General features: G+C 42.3%; 1 protein-coding gene across 4 annotated transcripts in view; it reads right to left on the bottom strand.

The window, feature by feature from the left end:
- EVL (Enah/Vasp-like) overlaps nt 1–18,471 on the bottom strand; it is a 208,888-nt gene that overhangs the window by 17,859 nt on the left and 172,558 nt on the right. For all 4 annotated transcript variants that reach the window (XM_048853438.2, XM_048853436.2, XM_048853439.2 and 1 more), the window contains exons 4-7: nt 17,232–17,295; nt 11,384–11,448; nt 6,964–7,190; nt 5,225–5,346 (exon numbers count right to left, since the gene is read on the bottom strand). In XM_048853438.2, coding sequence (XP_048709395.1) covers nt 5,225–5,346; nt 6,964–7,190; nt 11,384–11,448; nt 17,232–17,295 — 478 coding nt within the window. The remainder of the gene's footprint in view (nt 1–5,224; nt 5,347–6,963; nt 7,191–11,383; nt 11,449–17,231; nt 17,296–18,471) is intronic.

The following is an 18,471-nucleotide window of genomic DNA, read 5'->3' as shown; positions in this document are numbered from 1 at the left end:
GGGTGAGGGGCTAGTGTTAGAGTTAAGTTCTGGTATCTTGCAGCAAAATTAAAGGGCCTAGAAATGACAGTGGTTTGTGAGACAGCACTTCATTCTGCTTTGTTTCCACTTCAGTTCTGAAATGATTATAGCAGCTGCTATCATGGGAATCACTAAGTCTTGCAAGCAATGCTTTATATCACCTGAAACCCAGCTTCTCAGTCACTGTGCCTACCCTGGATAAATTCCATCCTTAAATGTGCAGACCTATGCTGAAAAATGGGGATTCTGTTGGTCTCTCAATGACTTTTGTATCGTGTGAGTTCAGTTGAAAAAGGAAAAAGATTTTTTTTCTGACTGCCAGCCCTGTAAACACAACCTGCGACACCATAAGAGTCAAGTTCTCCTTGCACCTCGTACATCATCACCAGTAACAAAGTTCTGCAGGTCACAGGAAGTCCTCACTAACACCCGTGTAACTGCACTTTGTTCAGATGACATTCTCAGTGGACACCTGTGCAGTCTTATTGCCTTCAATGGGTTTGCACAGGTGGAATTTGGTAAACAATTCTTCTGACGACTCCCATGGGGGAACAGAACCTGCGGCTCACTCAGTCTCAGCTGTGTTGGCTGTGCAGTGCTAACAGGAGTAAAATGTGGGGAAAGCTTATTTTTGTCACTGGAGTGAGCACATATGACTCTGCATACACCAAAAGGTCCACATCTGTTGGCGAAAATAGACGCCACACTTAATTAGCCACTTTCTTAGATTACAGCCACACATTAAAGATGCACATTTTGTGGGGCTTACTACTTCCAAGCATAAGAGATGGAGACTTTCCTTAACATCTGGAGTCTGTCTGTCCATCTGTTCTGATTATTTATACAGCGCTAGTCACTGGCCTGATTACAACTTTAATATAACAGTTTTACTCTTCATTCTTTATTTACACCAGCACAAAGTGAGATCAGAATCTGACCCACTGAATCCAGTGAATAACTATTCTAATTCAAATGAACCAGAGATAATTGTATATTTGGCATTTTATGTTGTTCATAACCAGTTTTTCAGGACTGTACATTTACATGGTGCTTTACAACTACCTGTCTTGTATGTATAGAACTCTGGTTGAAACCAATAGGGGCTGGAGAGCTGTCTGGACAAGGCCATTTGAATAAGAAAAGTTCTGGGGCAGAGAACATTATTTAGCCATTTTAAATCTGTATGCTTTGTAACAGTGGACCCGTTCCTATTTATTCCTCTCCTCCTCTTCCTGCATTTTTACTCTTTCCCTGTTTACACTTTGTATAACAATAAAAAATCCTTTAAGATAAACTCAAAAGCATCTCTGACATTAGTGACTTGTGAGCTACAGGCTATTAAAATGAACATTACAATGGAAGGTTGGGAAGAAAAAGCAAAGAAGGGAATCAGAATGATGTGATTTTTAAGGTGTGATATCTCATGTCCTGCCAAGGAATAGAAACACTTGTGTGGACGTACCCAAACATATTTAGGACCAGTAACATTTCATTGGCACATATAATCAGTAAAAATAATGGTCAATGCCAGGTGTTATGTTATTAATAATGGCCAACGGATACGTCAAAAGTGTAAAGTAGTAGAGAGAATTTTATTAATCTGTAAAGGATGGAATGTTGTGAGGGAATTATTTATTGTACAGGTTTTAAGATAGGTGGCAACCTATGGTGGGAGAGATTTCTAAGGGAAGGGAAAAGGGACGGGGAAAAGAATAAACAGTTAAAATTAAAAATGTACGCTCTAGTCCTGTAACTGGATCTATGCAGGGGGACCCTTGCACCCATGTGGATCTGACTGCAGGTGAGGCCCATAGAGAATATTCTCCTGGCAGTTACCCCAAACTAACCCTCTGACTTCCATAGGATTGTAGAGAAGTAACTGAGGGCAGAATTTTTTATGTCTTGACAGACTTCTGAGTGATAGGTGCTTTGCTGGTTAAACCGGCCTGCACACTCAGAACTGGGCATCTATTTCCACTCAGTCTTGTCTATGTTCTCTATGCAACAGGCGGTAAGTGGAGTCGCATCTTACGCGGGGGTTAGGTTCTAAAGTCAACACGTAAGGCGAAAATCGCATATAGTCAAAATTACCCTTGAAAATTCCTTAAATCGCCAATAAAGTACAGTATACTGTACATGATTTTATGTATACAACCCTGTACAGTAATATGTATAAGTGTATAATGTATACAGTAACGTACAGTATATAATAAAGAGTACATATGCAAAATATAATTTTACAGTATTGTATTTTTAATTACTGGGGGTAAGTACAGGTGGGTAATTACAGGGGGTCGTCAGGGCTTGATGTCGATCCAGGAGACGGAGGTGACGAAGAGCTTGGGTGACGGAGAGCTTGTCGTAGACGAAGTGGTTGGCTCTGGTACAGCTCAAGAAGTTGATTGCGTAGGCTCATCTGCTGCCGGTTGTTTTTCCTTGAAAAACATGGTGATCGGCAACTGTCGCTGTTGTGTCTTGAGCTGCTCAAACATTTCTTGATATGGTCTCAAATACTCCGTAATACTACGTGTGATTTTGAGGCTTCGTTCCATAGACGGATCATATTCAGAAATTAAATCATTCAAGTGTTTTGCTGCTTGAAACACTTCAGCAAATTTATGAAGATTCCAACTTGCTGGCTCTTCCTGTTCGTCGTCATCATCTTCGTCTTCTGTAAATGATTTTATCAGTTCCTCTGACTAACAAAGAGTTAATGTTTCTCTATGGCTCTCAATTAATTCTTCAATTTCTTCCTCAAGGATGTCAACAAAGCCATCATCACCCACTTGCCTGGCCACCTGAACAATGGTTTCACTTCTTTGTCAATGGTCGGGAAACCCTTAAAATCATTCACACAGTCTTTCCATAGGTTTCGCCAACATGCATTGACTGTTTCAGGCTTGATTGCATCCACTGCCTGTTTAATATAAATGATGCAATCGGCAATGTTGAAGGACTTTCAACACTCCATCACATTAAGATTGGGATCAGCATCCATAGCGCTACGTATCCGTGAGAACGTAAGCCTCGTGTACGTGGCCTTGAAACAGCAAATCACACCTTGGTCGAGAGGTTGGAGGATGGAGGTGGTATGGGGGGGGGGGAGAAAGACGACTTCAACATCGTTATGTGCAAACCGGAGTGCCCCAGGGTGGCCGCAGGTGCATTGTCTACAATCAGCAACACTTTAAAGTCAAGTCCTTTCTCTTCGAGGTACTGCTTGACCTCCGGAATGAAGCACTTGTGGAACCAATCCAGAAATAATGTTGCCGTCACCCAAGCCTTTTTATTTGATTGCCAGAACACAGGCAGGAGATTTTTGTTCTTGCCTTTTAGGGCACGGGGATTTGCAGCCCTGTAGAGCAAGCCCAGCTTTATTAAATGCCCAGCCGCATTGCCACAAAACAACACAGTCACACGGTCTTTAGCTGCTTTGAAGCCAGGGGCTTGTCTTTCTGATTTCAAAATGTAAGTGTGGTTGGGCATTTTTTTTCCAGACGAGCCCAGTCTTGTCAGCATTAAAATCTTGTTCCGGAAGGTAGCCCTTTTCGTCTATGATTTTCTTTAATTGTTCGTGGTAGGCTTTTGCTGCCTCTTCATTGGCAGATGCAGCTTTACCAGTAGTCTGCACATTTTTGAGGTTGAAGCGTTTCCTAAAACTGTTAAGCCAACCTTGGCTGGCTTTGAATTCCTTCTCATCAGAAGGCTGTCCCTCTTCGGGGGGAGATTTGAACAGCACGTAGAGGCTAAGAGCCTTTTCTCACAATGTGTTGCCATCAATAGGCACACGTTTACGGTTCATGTCTTCCAGCCATAAGTTTAATGCCTTTTCCGTCTTCACTAAAAAGTCTTATCACACACCTTGCTCGTCACCTTAGCAGTTATTGGATCACTTCATGCCACGGCTTAATGAATTTCTCTCTCTCGAATCTTGATGGCACGGATGCTAGATTCGTTGCAGCCATATTTACGTGCCACGCTGGAGACAGACATACTGTCTCTCAATAAGTCCAACAGAGTCAGTTTTTCCTCCAGCGTTGGACCAGATAGCTGTTTCTTCAGTTGAGCACCAGAAGAAGTAGTTGGCTTCCGTTTAGGGACCATGTTGTACAAAAAATACGTATCTTTAAGAACTAGAATCACACTCAGCGTGGCGAGATGCTCATGCTAGGAGAGGCACGTGGGAACTGAGACCGACTGAGGGAACAGCAGATTCACATCTCCCATCTCACGCTCACTCCGAGGCATATGCTCATTGAGTGGAATGGTGGGCGGAATCGCCCACACTATTTACAGGTATCTCATTATTTTTGTTTTTTTTCTGCCGAGCGCGTATAGTTGAATTTGTGTAAGTTAAATGCGCGTATGATGCAACTCACCTGTACATTTTGATTTCCAGCAGCATAGAGAAGCTGCAGGGACACCAAAAAGTCACATGAATGCATCCTGTACTGCCGTCACTACCTAGTAAATACTCCTATGTCATTGCTAATAACAAGCATTAATCCCCCTGCACTGCATTGATTTTAGAAAGTTATTCTTTGGGAATCCAGGGAGCATGAAGCACAAGTGCTATGGTGGGAATTATCTGCTTTCAACCCTATGTAGACTCATCAAGGAATCTGCTTAACCTGGCATCATAGCTGACGTGCTGTATTCGCTGGGTAAGAGGTACAGCGACATTTTATTTTACTACCTCAAAGGCTACCAATATGCAATCTTGTTATTACAGTTTTGGATACTTTTTTGGTCCATTCCCCTTGATATACCCCGTAATAATTATCTGGCCGGGGCTCTGTTGAAGCTCATTCCTTTAGAACACAGCAGCTTTGACGTAGATTGTAAACCAGCAAAGTCAGAGAGAAAAATCAGTAACTTCTAAGGCTCTCACTCCCACAGAATCTGCAGGCTCAGCTAGAGCAGCTCAAGCTGGTCTGACACCATTGGTGGCAACACCTATGCGTTTACTGTGTCAAAAAAAAAAGGGGGGGGGGTCCAGGGAATAATACCTACACAGGAATAGCAGCGTGGCAGGCTGTTAAACTGATCTCTTGAACTTCCACAATACTATATCCCATGCAGAGTTTTGCCAGTTTCAAAGAGGCATTGGAGCTACCCAATTGCTAGTAGATACCGAAAGCGAATTGTTCCACTGTCTGCTGGTGCGCTTGTTCTAGAGTTTACTTTAGGATGGAGTACAAACCTTTTTGCCAGTAATTTATTCATTTCTTCCATTAGTCCTCCTCCTCCTCCTCCACTACTTGTTCGATTGGCATCGCTCTTAGAGGCCCCACTGGGGCTGGAGCCTCCTGAACCATCTTCTGGCTTAAGACACAAATTGATATTGCAAGTCACCAGAGGAATTTATTGTAATTACCGGCCCTTTCTGACTAGTTTAGATAATCACTCGGAGCAAAGCACCAGGATTGCAGCATGCAGTCAGAGGCAGAAAGCACAATGGGCCAGAACGGAAGCAAATGTAATTCAGGTCAAACCCAGTGGCTAATTCACATATTAGGATTGGGAAACCCCCCGTGGATTTTGTAAATACCTGAGCAAATGATGAAAATGACAACAAAATGCTTCTGAATTTCTGGTGAGATTATGCAACTCGTACTCCTCTCAGTGAGCGCCTACTCACACACAGGCTGCACAATCAAGCCTTTATTTGATAAGTCTAGTGTAGTTTTAACTACTTATCATCATGGTTGATAGCATAATACTAGTGAGTATTCTACAGGAACCCAGGGTTGTGAGTTCAATCCTTGAGGGGGCCATTTAGGGATCTGGGGCAAAAATTGGGGATTGGTCCTGCTTTGAGCAGGGGGTTGGACTAGATGACCTCCTGAGGTCCCTTCCAACCCGGATATTCTATGATTGTGAGGATACGCTGGAGAGAAACCAATTATGTCTTAGTCACATGAGAGATCGATGCAGGCACCTGCTAGTTAATCTTCACTGAGCAGTGAGGATCAAAGTGTGAATTACTGTAAAAACAAGTCAGGAAAAAAAACCAATTGGAAAATTTCCTCCTGAAAATTATAAAACCAAACATAGAAATCTGCTTTAAGGACTGTTTCTAATGGACAAAAGGCCACTTTAAAGGCCCAGCCACACTGCACGTGCAGCTCAGGAAAAGGCAAGTGCAAACGGTCATAAATAGCCACTGAATGTGCACCTGCAGTAATTGTGTATGCGACTGTGCACCTAACTTATTTAAAAATTTGACTCTAGGAGTGAAATCCTGGCTGCACTGAAGTCAATGGGAGTTTTGCCATTGAATTCAATAGGGCCAGGATTTTACCCTACAGGTTTCCAGCCAGGGGTGAAAGAAAGGCAGTACATGTCAGCACAGCGTACCAGTAAAAAGTGGCTTCCGGTACCAGTCCATACAGCTGACTTTAAGTTGCTTCCCCTTTTGTGCCCCCTGTTGCACTCACCGACGGGCGGTGGGGGGGGAAGGGGGGTGAAGAGGGGAGGCAAAAGGAGCAGCTGCCCTGGGGCTCCAACGGCAATTTAAAAGGGCCTGGGGCTCTGGCCGCCGCTGCCGGAGCCCCAGGCCCTTTAAATCGCCATTGGAGCCCCGGGCGCCACGGGCCAGGCAGCGTGGATGGGGTGGCTGGGGGATGCTGACCCCTAGCCCCGCCCCTTCTGGGGGAGGGGGAAGGAACCAGCCCTGTACCGGTAAGAGTTTAATTTTACTTTCACCCCTGTTTCCAGCACAAATCTTTTTCAGCCTTCCTTTCAATAACAGCCTGTACAAGCAACTGACTTGTCACGGTCCATGGAATGGTCACTTAAAACACATTTCATTGGGCTTTGTAATGAATTCCGACTATCCATGAAATAGATTAGCAGAAGGTTAAATAAAACTAGGTCAAGCATTCCTCATTCTCCAGTGAAGGCCAGACTGTGTGAAAACCCCAGTGCCACAAACCTTACCCGTTGTACTCTCCTGAGTTTGGCACCAGCCAGGGCTGCTGCTAGTCCTGACATTGACCCATCGTCAGTGCTACCCCCGTGTCCTCCACCTGCCGGCAGTGGAGGTGGGGGAGGTGGCGCTGCTCCTGTAGGCGGAGGAGGTACTGGCGGGGGTGGCGGAGGTGGGGGCCCACTGGACGAAGCAGGGATTGTGGCAGCAGAGGGATGACCAGGTGGAAGAATGGGACCTGAAACATACAGAAGATTAAATAAAAATAAAGAACATTCTCCCCCATCTCACATACAACCCGTATTGACAATTGGGTGAATGAAGGTCTGATGACATACAATCAAAAGAATGATACACGCTGAGTATGTCAATGGTACATCCTCTGCTTTTTAGTTATCATTGGCAGCTGTGTCCTTATGCAAAACCCCTGAAATATGTAAACACCACCTATCCCTTCCTCTGGTCAGGCTACTGTTCTGTCTCAACACAGAGTACACTTTCTGGTTTACTTTTGGGATATCTCTTCTTCATTTTAACTTTTCAGATGCAGATACATAAATGTTATCAACTAACTCTGTGAACATCAAAGTCCACTTTTCAAATAAAATCCTGGGCTTTAGCTACACATTTCCATACAACTTCCATTTAATGAAATTTGCGTGGCTAAATCCTCTGCCAGTCTTTGAAAATTAAGGGGCAAGTGTTCAATTTTAGCCACGGTCTACTTCAACAGAAGCTACTGGGTGTAGCAGCGTCCTTCAATGGACTGATTCGAATAGGTTAACGCCTCTGGTATATTTCGCCTATTTATAATGGGACAACAGAATGAGGATTCCATCAATGGTATGTCACCTAGAATTACTCCATCTCATCAAAGGCTTCTGTTGCTATTCAATTACAAACTCAACTGTGCAACAAACATTAATTTGAAAGAGGTTTTTTTAATTGGTTTACAGGGAAAATTTGGGAATGATATTCAGACAATAAGGCCTGATTGTCTATCTATTTAATTTTGCTTTTTTAATAACGTCAACCATCATTGTGGTCAGTGATAACCTCCAACATTATGGTCACAACATTACTCCTGCTAATAACTATGCTCACAATGCTGCTCCTGCAACGAATTATAGGTGCTATTAGCAGTACCTCAGCTATCTCCCTACCTATGTGGGCCCACAAATGAGATAGCTGGCAATTCATTGCGAGCACAGTGAATTATAGGTGCAAATTTACACCCACAAAATTAGAGGCCAGGCTGAGACCTGGCTGAAAAATAATTGAGATTATAAATTGACCTCACTCAAAAATAATGGGCAAGATACTTCTTTGGTGTAAACTGGAATAAGTGTGTTGAAGAAAATGGTTATACAGTGACCTACACCAGTTGTGGATCTGACCCAACAGAGACAGCTGAAATATCTGGGGCAGGAAATTTGTCAGTGGACGAAATATACAAATGTTTCCCAAGTTCTCTAGGCACATCCATTTAAGCACAATATGTTTATACAGAGAGATGGGTCCAACTTGCAAAACCTGATCTGGATTTTGAACAGCACAACACAGAGCTGTTCTAATCCAGGCATTTTAACAATACAGGCCATATGCAAAATACAGATCCACACGCAGGGCTAGTCTACACTGGAAAAGGTTTGCTGGTTCAGCTATCCTGGCAAATCTTCCTAGTGTAGCTGCAACTTATATGGACAAAAGAGTGTTTTTGCAGGTCTACCTTTTACTGGTTCCCCAAAAGAAACAAGCCAGACTGGCAAGAGCACTTTTTCTGCATCTATACTAGGCCTTTCACCAGTATAAAAAACGTTAAAAATATTATGCCCCAACTGTCATTATTACACTTGCAACAGTTTCTAGAGTAGATCCAGCCTCAGACTTTAAAAACACTCTCTCCCCAAAGATTGGAGCATTTGGATATGAGGTTTTGTGTCAAGCCCACCACCAGTTATAGCACTAACCTTCCATACCTTTTCCCTATTTGTCTGAACTATCTGGTGCAGTAGTATTCATCTTTGATTACTCAAGAGTTTTTCCCATATATTGTCCTGGGGCAGAGCAAACTGGGCTTTATGAACAGTCAGGTCAAATCTAAAGCTTTTTTAACTGTTATAACTAATTCAAAACAAGTACTTACTCAAGTGGGAAATGGTTGATGAAGTCATGAAAGGAAGGGTCTTCTTGGACAAATTCACCTCAGATACAGCAGCATAAGCGGGAGGTAATGAAACAAAGTGTGACATGGCCTGGTACAATTGCTTTGGAGGATGAGGTGAAGGTTGGGAGGACTGAAAAGAAGCCTGGATAAAGGAACCAGCAGGGCTGGTTATAACTGGTAGCTGAGAGATGGGTACAGTTTCTAAGTATGAGAAGAAAGACCCATCCACGCTTTTTACCTGGGTTCTAGAGGAGTTTAAAGGAATTTGTGTGGTTAGAGGTTCTTCGGGGTGGCTGTTCAGGCCTATCTGAGGTACATCTGCAGAGGCTTCTTGGACTGTTATATCTGTAGATCCCCTGATTCTGCCATTCTGGACAGGAATCACAGGAAGGACCTCTGGAATATGCGGCTGCAGGACAAAACCCTTCTGCACGGGGGATGTAGATGTTACAGGAGAAGAGGAAGACTGACGAGAGTGTGAAAGAGAGGAACGTCTAACAGGCTGGTGAGGTGCAAATGGAAAATGGGAAGGAGGTTCAGGCGGTGGGGACAAAGAGATCTGTTTGATGCTTTGTGTTACAGTCCTGTGGTTTGGCCATACTGGAGAGGAGAAGGAACCCAGGGAGGATGAGAGCTCAGAGGCAGAATGTCTGTGACGAAACTGTGGGAATTCACTGGCTCTGTTAGAGGATTTGAAAGAGGTTTTATTACTGGACTCGGGGATGGTAGATGCTGAAGAGATAACGTTGGCATAAGATGGTGGTGGAGGGGCAGCACCAGCGGAAGTAGAAGCACTGTAGTTACTGTAGTCAGGAGGAGGAGACTGGCAGTGGGAGGGGGAAGAAGACACTTTTATCTGAAGGGTAGAAACTAAAAGAACAGAAAAGAAAAGTGAAAAGAATAAAATGGGTATACAGCAAGGAATGAAAACAAGGCAGAGTGGTTAGGAGACAAGGAATTAAAAAGTAAATGAAAGCAGAAAATAATAAATAAAAAAGGATGGTGTAGTCACGATTTTAGTGATGTCCAGATGACTGCAGCAATCGAGAGCTGTTCCTTCCTTTAGTTCAAAGCAGTGACACACACAGCATAGGCTAGAGGTTTTGCTTTGATGTTTGTAAAGCTTCTTCTAACCCTACAAACCATCTTGAGTCAGAATTACACACATTACCTTTGTTCCAAGGACAATGGCAAGTGACACTTTGAACATAAAGACAGGCACACAGGTTGTGAACAGCACAGAGATGCCTCCATACATGCAAGAGGGCGCTCAGCTGGAAATGTCACTGTCTCACATATCATGCCTACGTCAAGGTTCCTCGCAGAAGCAGAGGCACATCTGTTTGTTTCATTTGTTTTAACTGACACAAAATGGCACACAATTGTGTGTGCCCAAATTAGGAGTTCAAAGCTGCGGAGCATTATTGTGTACGACTGCCACACGTGACATTTTCTGTGGACACAACTGAGCTGCTTTTAAATTAAAAAAAGCTGAGCAAAAACTAATCTTCTCCCCCCCCCCCCCCCCCCGATTCACAAAAAATTCTGGCTTCTTTTTTACATATTTTTTCACAAAAGCAAAAGCCAGATTTTGTAGACAGAAACTTCTCTTCCCACCTCACCACTTATCAGGTATACTTTCCCACTAAACATACACAAGCCCTCTCACCTTATTATTCCAACTAACGGACTCTTACAGTCAGATTCTCTTCTGTACACCCCGTGGAAAGCTGGAAGAGCCAGGCACAGACACTGATCTCTAGGTAGGGGGATCCTATAGTGCCATGGAGCTAGTAGAGTGATTCCTATGCCACCCACTCTCCCTGTGGCTGTGTAGAAAGTGTGGCCTTTTCTGCACCCCAGTGACATCAGCCCCTTGGCACTGTGGGCAGCAGCATAATTTAGAGCAGCCTTTACACTGCTCAGTCTTCAGCCGGTCTCAAAGCTAGCATGGGACTGGAAGAGCACAAAGCTTTGCTTAAATCCACCTTTACATGTCCCATCTGAGTTGCGCTGTGTGCACTGAAGTTTGGACTTTAAATTTCAGTCAAATCGGTGAAATAATGCAGCCATGTTCCAATTTATTAGTTTAAGTCTCTAACTGAAAATGCTTTGAAATCCCATAATGATTATAGCTATATTTAGCAGGCCAGTTATTTCTGTAATAACACATGACAACCACCAACAGCTAGAGGAGACAGGAAGGGAGAGGAATATGTTTGCATTGTTTACAGTTACATTGCACTGCACTGTTTGATACATGCCTGTGGTAGAGGTTCTTCTTTCCAGAGATTCCTGGCGCTGTTGCTGCTGCTGCTCCATCACTTGCCTAAAACAACGGTTTTTAAAACATTCTGGTTTTATTTTTTACTCTTTTTAGAAAATGTTCTATACACTGAGATGGGCCCAGCAATAGAGTTTGCATCTATGGGGGCATTAATCGGCCCATTATAGAAATAAGGGCTAGACCGAAAGGGCTGAGGTGAGTTCTGATCTCATGTACACTGGTATAACTCCACTGATTTCAGTGGAGTTTCTCTTGATTTACACCAGAGAAAGTGAGATCAGAATAGGGCCCTGCACTTGGAGCATATTGCAAATACTTGTAACAGAAGCTTGTAATTTATGTGATAATTCTATAATGGATATTAAAATGTGGAATAGCCAATGAACTTAAAGTAAGAGAGTACTGCAGTATCTCAGATCCCAATCCAGCATAGCTCTTAAGCATATGCTTTACTTGAAGCAGCTGAGGAGTTCCACTAAAGTCAATGGGATACCTAATGTGCTTAAGTTAAGCACATGCTTGAATATTGTGCTGATATGGGGCACAAGGAATGGCAGTATACTGATAAGAATTTAAAGAAATGTGATTTGGGTTTAGCGGTTGATTGTACATAGCCAACTGCTTCACAGAGGTGTATAAAAAAATTCCTTTATTACAACCATAGAGTTTTGCAGGTGAACAAAGTATTAGACACCTGGTTAACAGAATGATCATGTAATACTTTAAATACCATAAGCCAAATTTTGTCCTCAGTTACTGCTGGGATCAATAGGACCAATATTTCTTGACTGTCTGAATAAGCAATGACCACAAAATTACTCTGCTGAATTTTTAATAGCCTTATGATCATGAGCAAAGTGTTGATTTCAATACTTTCATATGTAAAGCTTTGCAGGGTTGGGCTCTTGGTTGGAAATACATAATACAAAGCAACCTATTAGAATATTCTGTATCAATGGTTTAATAAAACATTCCAAAAATCTTCTCCATTTTATTGAGTTATGCAATTCCCCAAATTTCCCACTAGAGGTCCTCTCTTTCACACTAACAGTCCTGAAGAAATATTGCTCACTATAATTGATATAATCTCTATTTGACTTTTCTTTGGTTAACTAAAAAGCCGAACAGCTAAAACTAGATTAACAGTTAGCTATTTTAGAATCTACATGATATGAACTACATATTTCAACAACACTTAGATGTGACTCATATTGTGGAAGGAAATTATATTTATATTACACATTCAAAAGAATGGTTTCAGAGTAGCAGCTGTGTTGGTCTGTATCCGCAAAAAGAAAAGGAGGACTTGTGGCACCTTAGAGACTAACCAATTTATTTGAGCATGCTCACGGAAGTTGATGCTCAAATAAATTGGTTAGTCTCTAAGGTGACACAAAAGAATGTTACATTTGCAAAGTCAGGCACTCAAAAGTCAAAGCACTTAATTTGGTCCTCTTGTGTATAAGCATTATGATACTGTCTAATTATATAATCACGTCATATATTTTCCATAGGACCCCAGCCTCATTTTATGTACAGTCGAGTAACCTTAACTATAGGCGGTGCTACAAGCTCTGCCTATAATGAATTAATATGCAGCGGCCGTTTTAAATAGGTTTTCCCTGTTATATTTTATATGCATTGTATTTTAAAACACATATATTTGATTTACTGTGGAACTTATGATTTTTACTATTTGTAAATGACATGTCCAGAAAAATTACATTAGGAGATGTACAAATAAAGTTAAATGCTTTAATTTGCATGACAGACATTCCCACATTTTCGGCTCCTAGCAATGGATTGGCCCATCCATAATTAGGATTATTCATTATGCAGTGATCAGTCTTGTACTAGATTCACAATAGAAACCTGGCATGTAACTCCTCCACATGAAGTCACAGGGTATAAATTGTATGCAATGGTGCAATTTTTGGAAGAGCAGTAGGGGCACATAGAAATTATACTGTAAGAGATGGAGTCTGGGCAGCGTGTTGCATGTCCCATTGCGGTCCCAGTGCTGGGCTGAAGTGAAAAATCTAGCAGAACGTTCTCTCCCTAACTGTTCCCACTGCTGGAGGGGGAGCTTGGCCCAGCTGGGAACTGCAAGTCTATATATATTCCCAAGGGAAGGACCCAATGCAGACACTTGAATTTCTGGCTGGCCCTGGCTGGCCGGCTGCACCCTACATGTGCTAAGGGTTCAATCCTACAAACATTTGTTTATGTGAGCAGACCTTACACACATAAATTGTCACATTTATATCAATCGAACTAAGGAAAGATTATTTATGTGAGTAAAGATTTGCAGGAGAGGGCCTTATGTACATACTAAGGGCTACTGATACCAGTATGGTACTACTCAGTATGAGTAGGAGTAGCCAGATTGGGCCCTGTGACTTTAATCTATGTTGTGTTTAAAATAGTTAAATAAAGTCTTTTAAACAAATGCATTTTGCATTGTTTTCCTCATCTTCATTTTCCTGCCCACACAAAACTTTAGGATAAGATTTTCAAAACGGACACACCTACAGTTAGGCCTTTGGTTGCTCTCACTATGCTGGCATTGTCGAAGCAGGATCTCTCCCCTAGTGTAGACACACTTATAAAAGTGCATCTACTGGCGTAGCCAATACTGGTTCAGTAACTGCACTAGGACTTTTACCAGCATATTTATGGTACAATGTGTTGGTAAAAAACCCACATCCCTTACTGACATAATTATGCTGGTAAAACTTAAGTGTAAACCAGGTCTTAGGATCCTACATCTATATTTAGGCACCTATATTTGTGGCTTCATTTTCAAAAGTTCTGAGCACCCAGCCACTCCCATTGATTTAGACAGTATCTATAAAATTAGCTCTTTACTGGTATAGAAATACAGCTGTACTATACTGGCATAGTGCGCCAAGTATGGATGCAGCTATATCAGCAAAGCTATGCTCTGTACCGTTAAAGTAAAACCACCCCTGCAACAAACACAACAGGGCTATACCACTAAAAGAGCAGCTTTGTCTGCATAGCTGCGTCTACACTAGGGACTTCTGCCAGCAGAGGGATCACACACCTTTTCCCATCCCTGACCAGCAGGGCTATGCTGGCATATGTCCGCAGTGCAGACATAGCCTTCAATAAGAACAGGATTAGGCTCGTATTGTGCAGGGCATATTTCACACAAAGCACTGCAAAAAACACGCATATTCCCCACACCTCTCTGAACCACCACCAGCATACTGGTGCACATCAGGGAGTCTCCTCTGTGAACTTTCTGAAAGTTGAATAGTCCCAAAAATAAATCTTGACTCTCTGAAATGAAACAGTCTCTCCCTCTGTCTTTAATATTGATGTGGAAACCTTCATTAAATTTGAAGTCTTTTCTATGGGCCACATCCTGCCTGGTCCTTACGTGGATTTACAGTGTGTGGGGCATTGCAAGGCAGAATTGTACTACTGGTGCTTAGTGGAGAGCAGCGACTACTCCCTCCCTATACCACCAGGGGTGCAGTGTCCCAAAAGGGAGAGATTCCTGCGTGCCAACATACCAGCAAACAGAGTACGTCAGTGGCATGTAGGGTAGTAAGCGGCACCATGGCCCAAAGGAACCTGGGGAGATATCCTGACTGTGAGTTGTTCCTACAGGCATAGCAGAAGCCCTCTGAGCCTTGAGTGCTTGTGATGTCATTAAGACGGACTTCTACAATTTCTGCCACTTGGTCTTAGCTGCGTTCTGCAAATACGTTCCACTAAAATCCTGACAAAGCTATTTCTTATTTATTCCAAACTTTAGGTCAATTCCCCCGAAGGTCCAACTGCACCCCTGCTGTGACTCCACTCACTCCAGCAATGACTTGGGCCCACTTGTTTAGAGAAATTTTTGCAACTTTCTAATTTAAAAAAACATCTTGGCAATAAACCTTTCCTTAAATTCTTAGAGTTCTGTCCTCTGCTGGCGAGTATCGGGGTAGCTCCACTGACTTCAAAGTGCTCCAGCATACACCAGCTGAAGGTCTGATCCAGTCATTCTTTGTCACCTGTATTATGGCAGACTGTAACTGCAAGCCTGCTTAGTGGTGTTCATTGTATGGGACAGACTGTGCACCTGGATGAGGGCTGGGGAGTTGGGACACACAGCCTTCTCCTCTTGTCCACCTGCCCACGGTCTAACTGGGGAGCACAGGCACTACTAGCCACAGTGCCAGCCTCCATAAAATTGGTGGAATGAGGAGAAGGACACAGCCCTGACTCTTCACTCTGGTCAGCAGAGTTGGCCCAGTATGAACAGGAGTCCATGCTGCACCTTTCAAAGGAAGGGGCTGCTCCTGCTCTGATGAAGTGAGCTGTGGCTCACGAAAGCTCATGCTCAAATAAATTGGTTAGTCTCTAAGGTGCCACAAGTACTCCTTTTCTTTTTGCGAATACAGACTAACACGGCTGTTCCTCTGAATCCTGCTCCATTGTGCATTCCCTAATGCCCCAGGAGGAATTCTGGCTGAATCAGCACGTCACATCAAAAATTAGCATTACAGTTTGGCTATGGGTGACGTATGCAACAAAATGCAACCTAAGCATAATTTCTTTTGGACGTCAATATGCAGACACGCATACAGTCAGAGACAAGGCAGAACAGGAGACAGAAAACAACCGTGGCCTATAAGCCAAGATACACATTTAGATCAGGACTCTTATTTGGATTCACAACTCCATTTTAAAGTTTTATTCAGTTGTCATCCTAGGTCAAGGCATGATCCTAATAAAGGGAACTATAAACCTTTTAGGAAGTAGCACCAGACCCAAAGGGTTAAATTCATCACCAGGAACGCATACTGCCAATAGCATGGGGTCTATGCACCATGATCTGCTACTGCTAAGAACTGATCCAATATAGGATCATATAAAGCTCTCTTATTAAGCTTAAGAAAAAAGCACACTAAAACCTGATGCAAATTACTTTAAAACTGGTGTTATCTGTATCTCTGGATATCAGTATATCTTATTCTTGCCTTTTAGTTGAAAAAAATATCTGGGGTTTGAGTTCTTTACTATTTAGTAACTAAAAATCGTTGCAGATAAGCCAGAATCATGCCAGAATTTAGCTGTATAAAACAACTAAGAAGTTAAATATGGAAAAAATGGCATCTATTAGCAAAGGTGTCCTGCTTCCTATACACTGACTGCACATAAATAAAATATAAAATCACGTTAATTCACTAAAACTAAGTAGTTTGAACTCACCAAGTATTTTCAGAATAATGATATTCAAAGTACAAAATTATCATTCCTAAGTGAGCCAAGTGCTGGTTAAAGCAGTCTGGCTAGTGATTTTTAAGTATAATAATGAGCCGGTAGAAGGTTTCTCTTTTAAATGTGTCTGAATGCATGTGTATGTGTGTACACAAATGACACACAGATGCCACACTGTTATAGAGTCAGGAATGGTTCTGTTTGGGAATCCAGGGTGTACATGGGACAATGGGGACTCTGCCCATTGGAGATATGCAGTGTTCAATTTGTGTGCTGGAGCCAGAGTATATTTCCTAATTTCAAATTTTTTTTGATAAACCCATAACAAACAAACAAAAGATGAACTGTGGGAAACTACAGAGTGTTAAGTCTGACCAGTTACAGGTGCCATCAACCTGAATGTGACCAAATCAGGGCCAGATTTTGCAAATGGATATACACAAGCAGACCTCTCTGCCCTGGTAGAGCCCCACTGACTACAACTGCATGATTGGGGCCATAATTAGTATAATTCACATGGGTCATTTCTTTTAAATATAAAATCATTTGAATCGAATACATTCTTTTCAAATTTTATTTCTTACCTTCGCTGCACTTCCATTTCATCCGGAGAGGGTCCATTCTGAACCTGGCGCTGGATATTTGGACCTATGTAAAATACAACCAATTATAATTAGCAAAGCAAATGCGGTGACAACATTGCTACCATTTCTGAAACACAGTGCTGTTCACAGACTCCTTGCGCACACGTAATAAGAGAGATCAGCGCAAAGATTCAAGGAGCAGGTTTTCTACCCTTTATTAATTTTAACATACACTGAGTCAGATACTGAGCTGGTGTAGTAAATCGCTTCCGTTTCATTGAGAGAAACTGGCCCAATATCAGCATGTCGGAACAGATCTATCAAGTAACTAATAGGCATTGGTGATAACTTTAGACAATATAAAGTAATTGTGTTAGAGTGAAGATCTGCAGACCTGCAACATTCGAAAGGATGATGTGGTACAACTGTTAACCAAGCTGCACAGTTTAAGTTTCTACAGAGTTTAAACCAGGCCTGGCTGGATAGGCTCTTTTCAACCTATCCTTTGCTGCAGACACTGTGCAAGTTCTCTGTGTGGAACTTCCATTGATATCCAATATGCAGAATGAGTACAGAATGGTGATAGGTATCAAAGGACAAGAGATCACAGCATGGATCAGAGAGAGCTCTTTGCCCTAAGAGAGTTGCTCAGCTTCACTTCACTGTTCTCTCATCCACACCATTCATAAAGGCAGCCTCAACAGCACTTATTGATTTATAGCACTCAGAGGACAAATGTAGGAGGTCATGTAAACAGTAGTGTACATTTCATATTGGTAACTCTGCATAGGTCAGTGTGAGGGAATGTAAGCTGGTGCCTCTGAAGTACCAAGCCGGCAGAAGGGCAGTGTTAAAGCAAGAAAAAGCAACAACCAGGAGGATGTGAGACTATGTAAGATAAAGCATGTCTGTTACAGGCTTTGTTTTTCCTTCTCCAATCCTGACTGTCCACCTTCCCAGAAGGAGTTACGCCAAGTTAAATCCTCACTAACATATGCTGATTTACCAACATTTAACTTATGTCCCAATTTAGGTCACATCTCTGCATTTGGTCCTAGCAGTTTAATCTGCTTCTCTTCTTGGACACCTTTATTAAGTTCACTAGTGTTTACATATTATTTTCTGAGAGGAATGAAAATAAATAACAAACATAGTTATTAATAATATATGCTCTATTAAATTCTATGTGTGAAATACTGGCCCCATTGAAATCAATGGGAGTTTTGCCATTGGAGTCAAT

The sequence above is a fragment of the Caretta caretta genome, chromosome 6, assembly GCF_965140235.1.
Source record: "Caretta caretta isolate rCarCar2 chromosome 6, rCarCar1.hap1, whole genome shotgun sequence".
Taxonomy (NCBI): domain Eukaryota; kingdom Metazoa; phylum Chordata; order Testudines; family Cheloniidae; genus Caretta; species Caretta caretta.
The sequence above is the reverse complement of the archived record's forward strand: the minus strand, read 5'-3'. Positions and strand labels throughout refer to the sequence as shown.